The 19,961-nt window shown below is 43.3% G+C and overlaps 1 protein-coding gene across 1 annotated transcript in view; it reads right to left on the bottom strand.

The window, feature by feature from the left end:
* Nucleotides 1-267: 267 nt before the first annotated feature.
* CSMD1 (CUB and Sushi multiple domains 1) overlaps nucleotides 268-19,961 on the bottom strand; it is a 1,658,099-nt gene continuing 1,638,405 nt past the window's right edge. Inside the window, exons 65-70 of the mRNA XM_052661250.1 lie at nucleotides 16,638-16,682; nucleotides 13,694-13,852; nucleotides 10,752-10,864; nucleotides 9,939-10,026; nucleotides 529-661; nucleotides 268-427 (exon numbers count right to left, since the gene is read on the bottom strand). Of these exons, the coding sequence (XP_052517210.1) occupies nucleotides 268-427; nucleotides 529-661; nucleotides 9,939-10,026; nucleotides 10,752-10,864; nucleotides 13,694-13,852; nucleotides 16,638-16,682 (698 nt within the window). The remainder of the gene's footprint in view (nucleotides 428-528; nucleotides 662-9,938; nucleotides 10,027-10,751; nucleotides 10,865-13,693; nucleotides 13,853-16,637; nucleotides 16,683-19,961) is intronic.

Consider the following 19,961-nt stretch of genomic DNA (forward strand, 5'->3'; position numbering starts at 1 on the left):
GTCCGGCGCAGGCTGCACTGAGAGGCAGCTGGGCCACACCAGGCGGGCAGGGCTGCTGGGCAAGGCCGCGCGTCTCGGGGCCGCGCCCTCCTCCGTGCGCCGGGGCGCCGCAGGGCGGCGGTGGGTCCGCTCCCGGGACGAGGGTCTGTCTGTGGCCCGCATCCCCCGCGTGGCCGGGAGGGGCCGGGCCGGAGGGGAGGGTTTGTGGCACCTGTGGTCCCTGCTGTCCGTCGTCGGAGGTATGGCTATGAGGCGGCCGCCCGCGGGCTACACCACGGTGCATACCGTGTTCAGAGTCGTGTCAAAGCGCACGGCCTTGGCCTCAGTGGGCTTTAAGTTCGTGTCGTACATGGGGTTCTCAAAGGAGGCCTGCCCGTTGCTGTTCTCGTGGCCGGCGTAGCCGTTGTATTGGACCTTGGGTCTCGTCCTAGGGGTGGGAGACAAGAAGGGGGACAGGCCGTCAGGACTGCAGGGCCAGGGCTTGGGGAGCGACGCAGCGTCTGTAAACTGATGGCGAGGCTACGGTACCTGTGTTTGTAGAGGTAAAACGCAAACCCCGATAAGATGAGAGCGAAGAACGGAACTAGAATGGCGGCCGCCACAGAGCCACTGCTGGTGCCTTGGTAGTGACTCGAGGAGTCCTGGTCGGAGCTCACGGGGTCTGGAAAAGAAAGGGAGCTTTCACCTGCCGTCAGTGTCCTCCTGCTCACCCAGAGGCAGAGCGACAATCAGTTTTATAAACAAAGGTAGACTCTACAAGAAGCAGAAAGTGTTCCCATTCTATTGGGAAGCAGCTGACACTGTTTTGAAAGATTCTAACATCCATCTTAAGGAATAAGACACAAAAAAACTGGTGATTCCTCATTTACCTTCAACACTGTGACAGTGTCATGTTTCCAGCGTGAAAACAGCAAAGGGGGCTGTGGTTATATTGACCTTTGCTTATGGCTGTAAATACTCACATTTGTTTAAAGTCTGAAGCATATACAGGGCTGTATCTGTCTATAGATGTGGGTAGCATGTGCTGTTTGCTCCAGCCCCAGGACAAATCACTGGAATTACACAAGAAGTCCAGGTCTCTATAGAGTGGAATTACATTCATGTCTGACTCTTTGTGACCCCATGGACTGTAGCCCATCAGGCTCCTCTATCTATGGAATTTTACAGAGCAGAATACTAGAGTGGGCAGCCATTCCCTTCTCCAGGGAAGCTTCCCAAATCAGGGATTGAACCCAGGTCTCTCACACCACAGGTAGATTCTTTACCATCTGAGCCACCACGGAGACATGTGAATATCTTGGTGCAATCTACCTTTATTGGCATAGATTCCAAAATTCATTATGAGTTTAGAAATCATCAAAGAATGCACATCAATGTTATAAAGCAAGTTTCTATAAAATGAGTTCTGTCCATTAGAAGGGAAGGCAAGTATAAACATCTCAGACACCAGGCAGGTGATATGATCATTAACTTGTGTATCTTCACAGTGGAGAGTTCTGCACAGCACTGAGGAAGAAGCAAACACTAAAATTTCAGATCAGAGAACATTTATGAAGGGATTATTGCCAAATAAGTTTATTCTTAAACAATTTACTTACAAAACACAATTTTGAAATGTATTTGGCTTAATTGCATGGAACCACTCAATGCACGTGTGTTGTTAATTATGACTGGGGTCATCCGAATATAGCGGAACTGTAAAATAAAGCTGACCTCATTTCAAAGTATATTTCCAGAATTTATGGGATGTTTCCTGTCCCATTTTTTTTTTTACAAAACAAATACAAAGAAGTAATCAAATATTTAAAATAATTAAATAGCCTTTTAAAGATATTTTCATAAAACCTCAAAAATAATATTGTCATCTCCTTCAGTAGAAGGGCTTCCCAAGGTGACACTAGTGGTACAGAATCCTCCTGCCAATGTAGGAGATGCAGGTTCTATCCCTGGGTGGGGAAGATCCCCCGGAAGCAGGCATGACAACCCACTCCAGTATTCTTGCCTGGAGAATCCCATGGACAGAGGAGCCTGGTGGGCTACAGTCCATGGGGTTGCAAAGAGTTGGACATGACTGAGCAACTGAACATTCACACATACCTTCAGTAGATGCAGGATTATGCTACTCACTACCATCTCCAATTCTTATGTAAACATATTTTATCCTGGATGTTGGCACCTTGTAAATCAACCATACCTTTTTGCGATCCTCCTGTATCAGCATGTATGAATCAAAATTTAATTTTTCACTTTCAGGTGCATTCACCAGCTGCCATGCATGGGGGATGTCAGATACTTGTTCTAAATATCAGCACCCAGGAGATGGGCTTGTGAGCAGAGCCAGTGGGATGCTCCCTCCCTGGGCACAGGGTTAGCATGAGTGATGCAGAGACTCGGGGCTGTGTTGGGGCTAGAGCTCTGGGGACAATATCAAGAGCTTCCTGGGGGTGGTGGTGGTTTCCAGCTGCAGCGGGGCAGGCCTGTCCAGTCTGGGGGCCGGGTGCAGCAGTAACCCCAGCCACCAGGGGTGGCGCTGTCCAGCCAGGAGAACCCAGTGCCACTCAAAGGGCCCAGCTTCAGAGATTTATTGTGAGAATGAAATGTCAGGACATCTCAGCTACTTAGAACTGTAGCTGCACAGTTTCCCCAGGACCCACATTTACTAGAAAATTGGTTGCATGATGCCTGGGTAGTTGTCTGGCCAGCTTTTCTCTTAAATCTCCAGTTCCTACAGCAGAACCTGGAACATAACAGTTGCTCAGTACATATTTGAGAAATGAAAAAATAGTGCTGTCTTTGTATTGGTTCAGTATCTGCTGGTTTCCATTAAGTTACCATGGCTCATTCTCCAGGTGTTTATAATTCTGTGCATCTCTGCTCATCCTGATAACTTTGTAGTCTGCTTAAATTAACCAAAGCCACTTTCTGTTATCTGCAAGCAAGACTATATATTTTTGGCCATAATAGATCTCAGACTTCCAATTAATAAAATCCTGGATAATGGACCTGCCACAAGAGACCTCACATCATGACACAGGGCAACATGAAAGGTCTTTTTGAATTGAACTCCTGACTTGACTCTGAAATTCTTATGCTATCTGGAGCTCCTAGTTAATTTCAGTTATTTACTCATGTTTTAATAATTTAAAGGGTAATACATGCACATGATACTAATTAAAGTGGCATAAGCAGATATAAAAATAAATATGAAGATGATGGAATAAAGGGTCATGCCTTGCCTTTTGCACTAGTTTTCCTCTTTATGATTAACAAGGTCTTCAGTTTTGCTTTTGTTTGTGCTTCAGCATCCTTCACATAATGTACTAGTATAGTGTGTGTGTATATATTTTTATTTATTTGGCTGCACAGGGTCTTAGTTGTGGTATGCAGGATCTAGTTCCCTGATGAGGAATGGAACCAGGGCCCTCAGCATTGGGTGTGTGGTGTCTTAGCTGCTGGGCCACCAGGAAAGTCCCCAGTGTACTATTAATATATGTGACTGTTTTTCTGTTCTTACTTTCCTAAAATATGGGGATATTATTTACATTTTTTAAAATTTGCCTTTTTAAACTTAACCATATATTTGTGAAGTTCTTCCATCTGCACATGTGCATGTAATTGTTTTTAGGTGTGCAGCATTCTATTAATTGGCTAAACCAGAATTTATTTAGCCAGTTTGCTGCTGAAGAACATTTGGTTCATTTCTAGTCTTTCTCTGCGATGTCACCATGAAATCCCCTTTCTACAGTCATACATCAGCAGGAGGCTAAATATACAGGATAGATTCTAAGAAGGAGAAGCACTGCCTAACTGAATGTGGACCTTGTAGTGTTGCTCAGTTCAGTTCAGTCGCTCAGTCGTGTCCAACTCTTTGCGATCCCATGAATAGCAGCACATCAGGTCACTTTTCACTTTCATGCATTGGAGGAGGAAATGGCAACCCACTCCAGTATTCTTGCCTGGAGAATCCCAGGGACAGAGGAGCCTTGTTGGGTTGCTGTCTATGGGGTTGCACAGAGTCGGACATGACTGATGCGATTTAGCAGCAGCAGCAGCAGGCTTCCCTGTTCATCACCAACTCCTGGAGCTCACCAAAACTCATGTCCATCGAGTCAGTGATGCCATCCAGCCATCTCATTCTCTGTCGTCCCCTTCTCTTCCTGCCCCCAATCCCTCCCAGCATCAGGGTCTTTTCCAGTGAGTCATGTCTTCCCATCAGGTGGCCAAAGTATTGGAGTTTCAGCTTCAGCATGAGTCCTTCCAATGAACACCCAGGACTGATCTCCTTTAGGATGGACTGGTTGGATATCCTTGCAGTCCAAGGGACTCTCAAGAGTCTTCTCCAACACCACAGTTCTCAGTCTTACTTAATTGCTCTCTGAAGTGGCATCCCGATTTCCTCCCAACCCATCTCAGCAGAGACCTGGACACTCTGTCCAATCTCCACCCGCCCACGCCCCCCACCTCCATCCTTGCCTCTCGCTGCCCCCCTTCTGAACACTATTACCACTGCTGCTGCCCTAGGAAATCAGATGCAGTCTGCAGCTATTTTCTCAGTTGTGCTTCTTAAGAATGAAGGTGAGTGTCTTTTCACATTATAGACTGGAGCACTATTGAAAGAAATGCACATACTATAAAATTCACCCTTTTAATGCAAGGGTACAATAATTCACCCTTTTAATTCAAGAGTTTTCTTTTTTACTATTAAAAATGTGGGGGTTTGATGCTGCGGTGATCACCACAACCTATGTGAGAACACTGCTGTCACCCCTAAAATTGAACAGGGGCCCTCAGCAGTCACTCCTCCTTACGCCAGACTCCAGCTTTAGGCAACCACTGCTCTACTCTCACTCTTTATAGATTTGGCTGCTCTGGATACAGCATGTAAATACAAGAACTCAGTATATGTTTTTTGGTACGTGGCTTCTCGTATTTAGCATGACGTTTTCAAGATAATATCCACTGTATGCATGTGCCACACACTGTCGATCTGTTCACTGCTGATGGACACTTGGGTTGTTTCCACATGTGGACAATTGGGAATAATGCTAGTATAAACATTCATGTATAGATTTATGTGTGAACATGTGTTTCCTAGTTCTCTTGTCATATGTGTTGGAGTGGAAATGCTGAAACTTGTGGTAGCCTCATGGCTCAACTACCTGATGAATGACTGCCAGGTGGTTTTCCACAGCAACCACACCATCATCACTTTCACATCAGCATGGTACTAGCCTCCTAATTCCTGCACATCTTTGCCTCCACTTGTTTCTTGTCATTATGGTCTCAGACACCCAAGTGGGTATGAGGTGGTTTTGATTTGTGTTTCCCTAATGATTAATGATGTTGAGCATCTTTTCATTTACTTGTTGGTCATTTTTATTTCTTTGGAGAAATGTGTATTCATATTGGTTGCCAGTGTTTTAATTAGGTTGTTTGCCTGATAAACATGTACTTGAGGAGACCTTATGAATAGCTGAGAAAAGAAGAGAAGCTAAAGGCAAAGGAGAAAAGGAAAGATATACCTATTTAAATACAGAGTTCCAAAGAATAGCGTGGAGAGATGAGAAAGCCTTCCTAAGTGAACAATGCAAAGAAATAGAGGAAAACATAGAATGGGAAAGGCTTGAGATCTCTTCAAGAAAATTAGAGATACCAAGGGAATACTTCCAGCAAAGGTGAGCTCAATAAAGGACAGAAATGGTATGGACCTAACAGAAGCAGAAGATATTAAGAAGAGGTGGCAAGAATACACAGAAGAACTATACAAAAAAGATCTTTATGACCCAGATAACCACGATGATATGATCTCTCACCTGGATCCAGACATCCTAGAATGAGAAGTCAAGTCAGCCTTAGGGAATATCACTATGAATAAAACTAGTGGAGGTGATGGAATTCCAGTTGAGTTATTTCAAATCCTAAAAGATGATGCTATGCAAGCGCTGCACTAGATATGCCAGCAAATTTGGAAAACTCAGCAATGACCATAGGACTGGAAAAGGTCATTTTTCATTCCAATCCGAAAGAAAGGCAATGCCAATGAATGTTCAAACTACTGCACAATTGCATTCATCTCACATGCTAGCAAAGTAATGCTCAAATTCTCCAAGTCAGGCTTCAATAGTATGTGAACCGTGAACTTCCAGATGTTGAAGCTGGATTTAGAAAAGGCAGAGGAGCCAGAGATCAAATTGCCAACATCCATTGGATCATCAAAAAAGCAAGAGAATTCCAGAAAAACATCTACTTCTGCTTTATTGACTACACCAAAGCCTTTGACTATGTAGATCACAAAAAATGTGGAAAATGAATACCAGACCACCTGACCTGTCTCCTGAGAAATCTGTGTGCAGGTCAATAAGCAACATTTAGAACTGGACATGGAACAACAGACTGGTTTCAAATAGGAAAAGGAGTACATCAAGGCTATATTTTGTCACCCTGCTTATCTAACTTATATGCAGAGTACATCATGCAAAATGCCAGGCTGGATGAAGCACAAGCTGGAATCAAGATTGCTGGGATAAACATCAATAACCTCAGATATGCGGATGACACCACCTTTATGGCAGAAAGCGAAGAACTAAAGAGCCTCTTGATGAAAGTAAAAGAGGAGTGTGAAAAAGTTGGCTTAAAATCCAACATTCAGAAAACTAAGATCATGGCATCTGGTCCCATCATGGCAAGTAGATGGGAAAACAATGGAAACAGTGAGAGACTTTATTTTGGGGGGGCTCCAAAATCACTGCAGATGGTGACTGCAGTCATGAAATTCAAAGACGTTTGCTCCTTGGAAGAAAAGCTATGACCAACCTAGACAGCATATTATAAAGCAGAGATATTACTTCACCAACAAAGGTCCATCTAGTCAAAGCTATGGTTTTTCCAGTAGTCATGTATGGATGTGAGAGTTGGACTATAAAGAAAGCTGAGCACCGAAGAATTGATGCTTTTGAACTGTGGTGTTGGAGAAGACTCTTGAGAGTCCCTTGGACTGCAAGGAGATCCATCCAGTCCATCCTGAAGGAAATCAGTCCTGAATATTCATTGGAAGGACTGATGTTGAAACTCCAATACTTTGGCCACCTGATGTGAAGAATTGAGTCATTTGAAAAGACCCTGATGCTGGGAAAGATTGAAGGTGGGAGGAGAAGGGAATGACAGAGGATGAGTTGGCTGGATGGCGTCACTGACTCAATGGACATGAGTTTGGGTAAACTCTGGGAGCTGGTGATGGACCGGGAAGTCTGGCATGCTGCAGTCCATGGGGTCACAAAGAGTCAGACATGACTAAGCAACCAAACTGAACTGAAATGTGTGCTATTTAGCCATAGGGTTTATATATTCTGGATACATGTTCCTGAGTAGATACATGGCTTGTACTTTCTCCCATTCTGATTGGGGGTGGCGGGGGCTGTGTGTGTGCACAGCAAGGGGGCTTAGATTTTCTTAATATTTATTTTCATTTGGTTGACTGTTCCACATCTTAGTTGAGACATGCAATATCTAGTTCCCTGACCAGGGATCAAACCTGGGCCCCCACTGGAGAATGGAATCTTAGCCACTGGACCACTAGGGAGGCCCTTGGGGCTTCGGTTTTAATGGGGAAACCAATTTATTTTTGTTTCTTACACAATTTTTGCATTAGCGATGCCTTCCAAACTAACTTGCTTTAGTATCCATTTAAAGATAATCATTTTTTTTTCAATTTATCTACTGACTGGAGACAATTAAGAGGTTGCTTATTTTTATCCATAAAAATAGATTGTAGCCATAACTCTGAAATGAATGGCTGTTGTTGAAACATTACTTACACATAGACTTCTCCTCATTAGTTGAATGGGAGACTTGCTTGTGATTCAAATTATTTTGTGAGGCAAATTGTTTTGCCTGACAATACGCTCACCATCACATGAGAAGATCACTTGTTAAAGCAAGCTGTTCTTTTGATAGATTAAAAAGAAATGGGGCAGTGCAAAAAAATTCTCAACAGCAAAGTGGTGATTCTGGTCAGGCTGACTAGATCAGTAAACTCTGCCATCCACAGAGTATTGTGCACGACTCGCTGGGGTGTCCTTAGACGGAATTACTAGAGCATGTGCCTTGGAGAAAGGAGGGCAGATAACCACAGGGTTTGGCTCAGAGCAAGATAAAACTTCACCATCATTAGTGCCGGCCTATTTTCATTATCTCAAAATAATGTGACCCCATTGAAAGCATCATCCCAGCCATGGCTGACATTGTAATTTAAAGCTCTTCTATGTAGAAGTTCTTAATTTGGAAAGGTGGGTTTAGAGTATTGTGTTATTAATTGAATTAATTGTATGATCCCTTTTGGTCAAGTTTATTTTTTTTTTCCCAAGCATGGTATTATACAGTTTGATATATATGTCCTTTAGAATCCCTCAGGATATCGATAAAGGTTTTGTGAAATGAGTACATCAGTGACAACCATCACCAAATATTACACTCATGTTCCTCTGAAAGACTGCTTGGCATCAAATCCTACACAGTGGTACTCCTCTGTGTACAATTAATATGTTAGGAGCATTCTGTAAGTAAAGTAGAAAGTAACTGAAAGTAACATGGCACTCATCTCATTATAAAATTGCACCTTCTCATCTGTGTTGGCAGCAACATGAGTAAAGACGTGTGTGAGAAGAGCTTTAGCACAAAGCAGACCCTCATATTGACTCTCAATCTTCCCAGCAACCAGGAACTGACTCTCTACTGAGATTTCAGATGATGAAATAGGCTCCAGAGTGTTGTAATTCCTCCTGGATCACAGAACTAGCAAGTAGATGAGGTAAGCTTCACATCTATAGTTTTTTTTCATACATTTTTCTTGTCTAATTACTAAGATATACATCAAGTACTTGAGAAAGACATAAAGAAGGCAGGCAGGCATATTTGTCCCTTCTATCTACAGCAAACTTCTTTCTCATATATATAAGTCATGAATACTGTTCCACATCAATATGTAATCTTTGTTCTCTAATGACATATATTGAATTAAACTGTCATATTTAATATAACACATTGCATAAGATTGATGTAAGAAGCAATTCATTTATGATATATGTGTGAGATATTCAGGTTATTTCTAATTTCAGCTATTAAGAATAGTCCTGCTATACACATATCTGAATATGAAAAAAATCATAGTCACACTTGTCTGATTAAAAATCTTAGAGACAGAATTTTTTTATAAAAGATTATTGTCAAATTATACACATCTACTCACACACTCACCAAAAATGAAGACCCAAGTGCCTTTTTCTAGTCCACACCAAATCTGACATTCTCATAGCTGAACATGATCTATCTTTGTTACCATAATACATATTTTTCAAGTTAATAACATGTATAACATCATATATGAAATGAATCACCAGTCCACGTTCAATGCATGATACTGGATGCTTGGGGCTGGTGCACTGGGATGACCCAGAGGGATGGTACGGGGAGGGAGGAGGGAGGGGGGTTCATGATGGGGAGCATGTGTATACCTGTGGCGGATTCATGTTGATGTATGGCAAAACCAATACAATATTGTAAAGTAATTAACCTCCAATTAAAATAAATTTATATTAAAAATATCTTTTCATAGTTTATTGGCCATTTTAAATTACTCTTTCTTAATGATATTCTTAGGGTAATATAGTGTGTTTATTCTTTGAATTTCCACTTTGCTTTCTTTCCACATTTCAACATTTTTCTTTGTATATTAAAGATATTCTGTGTCTGGCATATTTATGCCAGCTGATATTTCCTGTTTTGCTTGCTGATGAAGATTTTTTCATCCAGTTGTAAAATACATGTGTCTCCTGTTATTTTTGTTTCTGTTTCCTTCCAGTCACATTTTCTATTGCATTCAGCTCAGTCACCTGCAGACCAACCTAATATTTGATTTGAAAAATGATGTAAGTGCAGCATACCTTGCCTTTCCAGCTTGAATTTCCCAAAGTCTTTTCCGTGTATGTCACCTTGAAAAGTAAACCCTCCTCTTTCAAGTCCGGATGATACCTGATACACATGAAAAGGAAGAAAACAACAAAAATTAACCATAACCTCTTCTTTTATCATAATATAAATATTATTTCTCCTATTTAAACATTAATGGTTAATTATTTTAAACATTTGTCATTCCTTTGAGATTCCCATTTATAGTTAAAATTGAGAAATACGGATATGAACTTTCAACTAACAAACTCTGTCTCATTTTGATCTCCAAAACAGTAGTAAAATTTATACCTTATTTATAGGTTGAGTATCCTTTGTGAAGGGGGACACATGTGAATTACCTCAGAGCCTGCATTATGTGAAACTCAGTGCGTTACAGCAACTGTCTCCTGTGTATCATGTGAGGCCCTTTACACTCAAGTTTGATGATGAATTAGTACAGAAGCATTGGACTAACTTGCAAAAGAGACCATGAAGGGGCATCGGGGTCTCTCTCAGCACGTGCAGGGTGATTACTGTGGCTTTGGGGAAAGTCTGGCTCCACTGTTACAGTGGGGTGTGGTCTGCATCTAAGCTCTTGTGTGTCTGGCAGGAACAGCCTGTTGTTCCGGGCCAGTTTCTTTTTGGTCTCAGAGACAGCTTTCTTCCATCAGATGATGAAGGCCAAGGTGAGGGCCCTGAGTTTTCATGGTGTAGACAGGACCCAGGTCATCTTGGAAGGAATCCCTGTTGGTGCCCCCAACTCTGTGCAGACATGATGATTAGAAAACCCTCCAGGAAGTACTCACATAACCATCCAGTCCCCAGTTGTCATTCTCAAAGTTGCTGACGAAAATATCCACTGGACCTTTTATCTGAAAAGCTTTCAGAAGTAAGTGGGCCTCCTCCTTCTTGTAAACACCTAGGAAAGGATCATGAGTTATTCTTACATTGCAGAAATGCTTATGGAAAGGAAGGTAGGCACTTGGCACATTTACGTGGAATATGATATACAGAGGATAGTGTTTTCAATAACAGCAATTAGTATTTTTATTTTTAAAGTTTAGCTGTAGTCTTCCTTTTTTCCTAAAAAATCACCTCTTATTGAAGTCATTGTCTGTCTCGAGTAAGTATTGTCTACTTCACACAATTCAACATCTTTATCCCACAAGAGGAAAAAAGTAATATACACTCACTTATATTAAGTTTTTTAAATTCATCATTTTTAATTCTGTTTGTACTCACTTCTGAGGACAGCGGTATGTATTATAGAAAAGAATAAGATACAAGACCTAGGGGATTAAACTACTGTGTATGAAATAACAAGCTAGAAAGATATATTGTATAGTACAGGTAATATACCAGATATTTTACAATAATTTTAAATGGAGAATAATCTATAAAAATATTGAATCACTAAAATAATGATGTCTTGATAAAAACAGCTATGCTTAAAGGACATGTGGAGAGTTTGTACACAATTCTTACAAAATTTCAGTGTGGGAAAATGTAAATATTTCTAAATCAATTTAAAAAAAAGAGAGACCATAAAAATAGCCCCAAATATAGCTACTTATATAGATGAACTGTGCTTATTAAAATGAAATGAACGGCTTGGTGGACAAAGGTCCTCTGAGTGACTGCTGAATGGTTTTGTCCAGGGTGTCTGGGTGTGTACTGGGGATGTGGGGGGATGTGCCTGCAGCTGTGGCTAGTTCTCTACCCAGAGGAGGAACCAAATGAATAAGTAAACAAAGAAACAAACAGATATTAAATAATAATAATAATGAACCCAAACGCCTTCTGTGCAGAGAGACAGGTTCAAGGGAAGGTCACACAGTTGGAGGAACTCCAGCAGTTAAGTCCCACTTTCTCCCATTAGAGAAACAGACCTCTAAAAACACTGCAGGAAGACTGTCCACTGGCCAGTCACACAAGAGGAATGGAACCCATGGGCAAGAAAGACCCACGGATGGGGAGGACCACCTAACGAGCTGACTCTGGGCTGCTATCCGTCGCCACCATCAGCATCTCTGTGTTCTTGGCGTACAGTTTAACCTCTAAAGCTCTGAACCCCATTTCCACAAACTCTCAGTAGAGATAAGATATATGTATTCAGGATATTTTTATGGTGATTAAATTACAGCACCCCATAGGACACCAGGTCCTGGCTGGCTTTCCAGGAGCATGACTTGTCCTTCCTCCTGTATGCTTCTTCGCAATCAGACTGTACACAGTGGGTGGACTTCAGTCTAGCCACTGGGACTCAGTCTGAACAACTCTTGATACAAACTTTTCTCCAGATCCAAACCTAACTGCATCACAGTCAAACTGGAGAACATTTCCTTTGGGAAAAAAGTCCAAACTCCATGAAGAAAAATATTATCCAAAGGACCTGGGTGAGCCTAAGAAATCTGAATATTTTACAAAGTCTCAGTTATTCTGATCCAGGACTAGATTTGAAATCCCAGTCTATCTATTTATACATTCACAGGGTCAAGGTGCAAAGCAATTTTGGGGACCCTGGACCATGGATTCATAAATAAGTACCTGTTAAAAATCTGTGAGTATGGGTTATTTTCCTTTTCCTAAATCCAGAGTGTGTGCACTGTTTTTAGGTAGTTTCCCAGGGCTTCCCTGGTGGCTCAGATGGTAAAGAATCTGCCTGCAATGCAGGAGACCTAGGTTTGATCCCTGGGTTGCAAAGATCCCCTGGAGGAGGGCATGGCAACCCACTCCAGTATTCTTGCCTGAAGAATCCCCATGGACAGAGGAGCCTGGCGGGCCAAGGTCCATGGGGTCACAGAGTCAGACACAACTCAGTGACTAAGCACAACACAGCCACAGCCAGGGAAGCAGGAAAGTGAGACACGAGGGATGGGAGGAGTCCTGAGCGGCTTTCATACTTTGGGGAGGTGAACCATGTGTCTGTCTAGTCAGTGACGTGTGGGTGCCCCTCAGGGGCCCTTTATGTTCAGAACCTGGGCTGGGACTTGTGGATAACATAGTCTGGACCCTTTGGAAGTTGGTCTATAGAAAAGGATACATTGTTATAAGTGAGATAATTTGAAAAAAAAAAAAAAAAAAAGGCAGTAGGTTCAGTCTCAAGGTGATTCTGTGTCCTATGGGTTATCAACCCACATGGGCTGGAGATTCTAATCACTGAGATCCTGACCACAGAGCTCAAATCCTACTCCTGCCCTGTCACTTAGGAAGGCCACTTAGTTTTCCTGGGTATCTCTTTTTTTTTAACCAGTAAAAAAAGAAAAAAGAAATGTTAATACTTAAATCACAAGATTGATGCTAGAAGGAAATGAACAATATATATATAAAGCACTTAAAATTGTCTCTTGCTTAAAAATAAACCAGAGTTGGTTCTTTTCATTTTAATTGTTTTTTAAAACTGAGACAGATCAATAAAAGCTCACCAGGAGCAAACAAGTTTTAAAGAATGACAGCAAGGGGATATCAAAACTGTGAATTTTGAAGATGTGACTATCTGGACATAGTCATATCTTTGATGTAACATGATCTGTGTGTAATCTGCAGGAAATTAATTTGCTTTTCTGTACTGGTTTTGTAACCTTTTAAATGAGGAAACAGAACCATCCTGCCCCAGTCACTGACATGACCTAGTGAGAGGCAGCAGGTGCAAAGCCCAAGTGACATCAGCCAGCAGTTGGCCCATGTTGGTGCCCCCTTTGCCAGAAGACTGATGGAGGGTCTGGTGAGGGAGCCCCCGGGTGCCTACCTGCCAACTTCAGCTCCCCCTGGGAGTCAGTGAACGTCGCGTTCACTTTGCTGCTCGTTGCGTTGAACCAGTCGACAGTCAGGGTCGCAGGCTGTCTTTTCCCTAAATATTCGTAATATCCCTTCCACACCGAATGGATGAAAAACACATCTGAAGGAACTGTGGGGGGAAAAAACAGACGAATGTTAGCACACACAGAACAATTACATTAGATGTTTTAATACACAGAAGGCATAGCATTGCTCATTAAGACAGCACGACAGTGACGATGGTGATGACGAAGAAGACCTGTCTCTGCGTCCCTTCACAGCAGGTTTGTAAGAGTCAGGTGAGCCGGGCCGGGAGCAGGCAGGTTACTGTGACGTGCAGACAGTCATCTGTCACTGGGGTGGATGCCAGTGCACCTGTGTTACCAGATCTGCCAGGGCCAGCGTGTGTAGTGAACTGGGACTGCGGACACTAGGTAAGGTCTCATCAGGCAGGCTGACCTGCAGATCGCTACTGCTGTGTCACTGACTATCCGAGTCCACCTGCTGTGGGAAGACTTAGGAGGCTCAGAGGAACTGACATCTGCCAGGGCCCTTCTGCCCTCAGAAAGCCTGCATTTCACAGCACCACTCTGACTGCTCAGACCCGGCTTACGGAAACAAAGATGCTTAATTTCCCAAGATCTTCATTTTGTAAGTAAAGCCAATCTCTCATCTAGCTCTTCTGCACTACTCTAATCCCCCTGATGAGAAATAGTCCAGAATTGGTAAGAAAGCTAGACTAAATGATGTCAAAAACCAAAGGCAAACTGTCTTCTTAAAATATTACAATTCATCTGGGACAGGAATTCTTACAAAGATTACTGAGCTATTCTCTCTTTTCACTGGTTACAAACAAACCTTTTCACATTTCTGCTAATGAATAAGTATAAAATCCTGCTATTTTTACAATATTGCTGTAACATTTTACAGGGGAATTGATGTAAATATGCATCGGTGAATCCACTAAATTTCTCTCTGCTCTGTCTCATGATATGTGTAAAATGTTTAGTTGGATGACATCCACCGTGAGTGGGACTGGTCAGAAGGTACTTTTGGACTTCCTAGGTATGCTTGTCTCCCTAAATGTGTTTTTAGCAAATGCACTTATGGCCAACGTGTGGTGAGGTCAAAGCGCAGAGTCCCTGGTTGTGCTTTTCTTTCCAGCTCCACTGGACGTTTGCCTGTTTTCCCAGACAGGCTGACCCTAAAGATGTCTCCCAACAACAGGACAATGTCAGCACTTGCTAGGGCTTTGATGGACCCAACTTCTTAATAGTAATAGTTTTAAAACTCAAGTTTGAAGCAGAGACTTGACACAGGCCTCTGACACAGCTGCTGATTGATCGGGACACTGAGCAGGCCCGTTGTCAGCAGTATCACCGAGGCCCACTTTTCATCAGCAAGCCCAAGATGCCTCGTCTTCCTTTTCTAAAATAAATAGCCTTTTAAACAGTATCCAGATCGCTTTCCCTACTCAGAAGGGACACACCCAGTGGAAGCTGTGAACGTGCCTAGGTCCTCTCTTTGGCGGGTCGGGTGGGCCAGCCGGGCTGGGCAGCAGGAGCAGGTTGGCAGGGCAGCTCCAAGTGTGCTCAGCTGCGTTCACTGGGGACATGGAGGATCCTTTAGGGTCCATGTTCTCTGACCTGGTGCTGGCGGTTTGCAGTGTAATGTAACCACCACAGTGGAGGTGCTAGACTGTGTGCCTATACAAAGAGGCACGTTTCGTCAGTGCTTCCCTTCAGAGAGGATAGGGCACACTGAGGTAGAGCTGATTCATACTGATGTTTGGTAGAAACCAGTGCAATATTGTAAAGCAATGATCCTTCAATTAAAAATAAATAAATTATAAAAAGAGCCTGCAGATTTTTCACTGCCTACAACAAAACCAGCAAACAAAGCAGAACAAACACCACCACCACCACCACCCACTGTGCTTTCTTCCACTGAAGTAAATGTTGCCTGGATAGAGTACTGATTTCTGTGTTTGATTTTCAAATGACATTTACATAGAATAGTACAGAAAAACATTTTAAGGTAGGTCTCATACTTCATGGTGTACAATGCATGAATTCCTTTAACCATGTTGGAACTTTTTGTCTCATTTAAGAATTAAATGCAAAACCCAGCAACTGTGACTGAACTTAACAGCATTTCACATGCTCTCTCCGCATTTGATCCTGGAACAGAGTTTATGGCTAACAAACCAGTATGAAAACCTGAATACAGAAAACACCAAAAAATGCAACTTACCTAAGTGTTTTCTGTTGTATTTTTTTTGTTTGTTTGTTTGACTTACATTATAACTTGGGGACACACGATATTGTTTAAATATTCTCTAAATTTATAACAGCCCAGGTGATTTGGAGTAATGAACATCTTCATTAAGAAATAAAGGTGCACCTTTCCCATTTGCTACAGCATGCATTAAGCAAGGTATCACACACAATAGAAAGCGAAAATTAATGTATCAGAGGTAGAGGATGGAGATACTTGGGGAAGGATGTACCCCACAATTGAACTGCTGGAATGCTCAGCTGTCATGATGTGTTGTTTACCGTAGCATCCTCGTGTGGAGGAAAGATGCACAACCCTCTTTATAAGGCTCTCCGTTATACCACATTCTGGCTCAACATTTGATGTCCACTTCTGCCTACAAAATGCCCAAGGTACCTTTTTGTAAAACAGTGTGAGACAATGACAGAGGTTTTCCTTTTAAGTATTGTTATTCCATTAACAAACCATGGCTATGAGAGAAACAGGAACCTGTGTGGGCTTGGTGTTTTAAATAACTGAAACTTTAATTTTTTTATAGACTAAAGGAATCAGAAATTTGTTTCTTTGGCTGCACAGAGTATAGTAGAGAACAGATAATCTTATTTGATTTAAATCTGTAACTGTTCTGGTATACAAACCTGGAGTTTTAGTAACTGTTTCATTAACTTCTCTCACTCCTTTACCTACAAGTAAAAAGACAAATTATCACTTTCAAAAAACATTTATTTTTGAATAAGTTTGAAAAAATGTCAAACCGAAGCAATGTTTGTTTCTCCAGATTTCTTGAATGCACAAAATAGTAATATCTTATATATCTCCACTTTAAACCCATATATTCACAGCATAATGTCCTTTACTTTTGTGGGAAAACTGAGTTTCTTAGTGGAAATCAATTTGGATCTGACTTGTGCATTCAGTGTGCTACAACAGAGAGCCTTGTAAAGGAGGGTGTTTATACCCTTTCTCACTCCTCTTTGGGATCTCCTGCCCCTAAGGAAAGGTAATTTATGAAATTACTTTGTAAAGAGTTACAATCCATTTCAATTTTCCAAGTTCCCACCCTGATCAATGAACTCACGAATTAGCAGTGAACATCAAAATACTTCCCCTGCAAAATGTTTAATTTGGTCTGTCAACTTAGATTTAACTCATAATCTCTTTGATTTCATAGTTTTGTATCAAACTACAAATTACTACTTTTTAAAAAAGTTTGTATTTGTCTATTTCAGTGAGAGAGAGGAAAGGGAGACATAAGTGACTTAATTCCTAACGTGAATTTGACTGAAGATTTATGAGAGGATTTTGACAGAAAGTTGTTTCTGGAGAATTTTGACAGAAAATAGGGAGATTCCAAGGAAATCCCAAATCCTGAGGGGCAGAAGGGGGGATTCCTGAGGGGCAAAAGGGGGTTTCTGGGGGATTCCCCATCAGCAGATGGTGGTATCTGGGGGATTCCCCACCGAAAGAAGAGGGTTTTGGGGGGAAATCTGAGGGGCAGAAGAGAGTTTCTGGAGGAATCCTGAGGGCAGAAGGGAGTTTTCTGGGAATTCCCCACCAACAGAAGGTGGTTTCCTGGGGATTCCCCACCAGCAGAGGATGGTTTCCGGGGATTGCCTGACAATAGAAGGGAGATTTCAGGGGATTCCCCACAGGCAGATGGTTTCCAGGAGATTTCCCAGCAGTGGAAGGTGGTGTCCGGGGTATTCCCTGAGGACAGAAGTGGGTTTCCAGGGAATCCTGAGGGCAGAAGGTAGTAAGTATCCAGGGGAATCCTGAGGGGCAGAAGGGTGTTCTAGGTCAGGGGGAATCCTGAGGGCAGAAAGTGGTTTCCAGGGAATTCACCACCAGCGGAAGGTGGTTTCCGGGGATTCCTCACTGACAGAGGTGGTTCCCAGGGGAATCCTGAGGGCAGAAGGGCATTTCTGGTGGAGTCCTGAGGGTAGAAGGCAGTTTCTGGTGAAATCTGAGGGCAAAAAAGGTTTCTGGGGGATTTCTGAGGGCAGAAGGCGAGTTCTGGGGGATTCTTCACAGCAGAAGGTGGTTTCTGGTGGAATCCTGAGGGCAGAGGGGTTTCCAGGGGAATTCTGAGGGCAGAAGGGGATTTCTGGTGGAATCCTGAGGGCAGAAGGAGGTTCTGTTGGAATCCTGAGGGCAGAAGGGGGTTTCCAGGGGAATCCTGAGGGCAGAAGGGGATTCTGTTGGAATCCTGAGGGCAGAAAAGTGTTTCTAAGGGAATCCTGAGGGCAGAAGGAGGTTCTGTTGGAATCCTGAGGGCAGAAGGGGGTTTCCAGGGGAATCCTGAGGGCAGAAGGGGATTCTGTTGGAATCCTGAGGGTAGAAAAGTGTTTCTAAGGGAATCCTGAGGGCAGAAGTGGGTTTCTGGGGGAATCCTGAAGGCAGAAGGGGGTTTCTGGTGGAATCTTGAGGGCAGAATGTGGTTTCCAGGGGAATCCTGAGGGCAGAATTGGGTTTTGGTGGAATCCTGAGGGCAGATAGGGGTTTCTGGTGGAATCTTGAGGGCAGAATGTGGTTTCCAGGGGAATCATGTGGGCAAAAGGGGGTTCAGGTGGAATCCTGAGGGCAGAAGGTGGTTTCTAGTGGGAATCTTGAGGGCATAGTTGGGTTTTGGTGGAATCCTGAGGGCAGAAGGGGGTTCTGGTGGAATCCTGAGGGCCAAAGAGGTGTCTAGGGGAATGCTAAGGGGCAGAATGGGGAGTTCTGGTGGAGTTCTGAGGGCTCACTGGGGTTCTGGGGTGGAATCCTGAGGGCAGAATGTGGTGTCCAGGGGAATCCTGAGGGGTAGTACAGGGTTTCCAGGGCAAACCTGAGGGGAGAAGTGGATTTCTGGTGGAGTTCTGAGGGCAGAAAGGTGTTCTTGTGGAATCGTGAAGGCAGAAGGGGGTTTCTTGTGGAATCCTGAGGGCAGAATGTTGTTTCCAGGGTAATCATGTGGGCAGAAGCAGGTTCTGGTAGAATCCTGAGGGCATAAGGGGTTTCTGGTAAAATCCTGAGGGCTGAAGGGGGTTCTGGAGTGGAATCCTGAGGGCAGAATGTGGTTTCTAGGGGAATCCTGAGGGCAGAATGTGGTTTCCAGGGGAATCCTGTGGGTAGAAGGGGGTTCTTGGTGGAATCCTAAGGGCAGAATGTGGTTTCCAGGGAAATCCTGTGGGCAGAAGGGGATTCTGGTGGAATCCTGAGGGCTGAATGGGGTTCTGGATTGGAATCCTGAGGGCACAATGTGTTTTCTAGGGGAATCCTGAGGGCAGAATGTGTTTCCCAGGGGGATCCTGTGGGCAGAAGGGGGTTCTGGGATGGAATCCTCAGAGCAGAATGTGGTTTCCACGGGAATCTTGTGGGCAGAAGGGGGTTATGGTGGAATCCTGAGAGCAGAATGTGGTTTCCATGGGAATCCTGAGGGGTAGTGTGGGGTTTCCAGGGCAGTCCTGAGAGCACAAGTGGATTTCTGGTGGAATCCTGAGGGCAGAAGGGGTTTCTGGGGTTGAATTCTGAGGGCAGAAGGGGGTTCTGGTGGACTTCTGAGGGCTGAAGGGGGTTCTGTTTGAATCTTGAGGGCAGAAGGGGTTTCTGGGAGAATTCTGAAGGCAGAAGGGGGTTCTGTTGGAATCCTGAGGACATAAGGGGGTTTCTTTTTGGGACAATCCTGAGGGTAGAAGGGGGTTTCCAGGTGAATCCTGAGGGCAGAAGGGTGTTTCTAGGGGAATCCTGAGGGCTGAAGAGGATTTCTTGTGGGATCCTGAAGGCAGAAGGGGGTTCTGGGGGAATCCTGAGGGCAGAAGGGGGTTTCTGGGAGAATCCTAAGGGCAGAAGGTGTTTCTAGGGAAATTCTGAGGGAAGAAGGTTGTTTTGGTAGAATCCTGAGGGCTGAAGGGGGGTTCTGGGGTGGAATCCTGAGGGCAGAAGGGGTTTCTAGGGGAATTCTGAGGGCAGAAGGGGGTTTCTGG

The sequence above is a fragment of the Budorcas taxicolor genome, chromosome 24 (assembly GCF_023091745.1).
Source record: "Budorcas taxicolor isolate Tak-1 chromosome 24, Takin1.1, whole genome shotgun sequence".
In the NCBI taxonomy this organism is placed as follows: Eukaryota; Metazoa; Chordata; class Mammalia; order Artiodactyla; family Bovidae; genus Budorcas; species Budorcas taxicolor.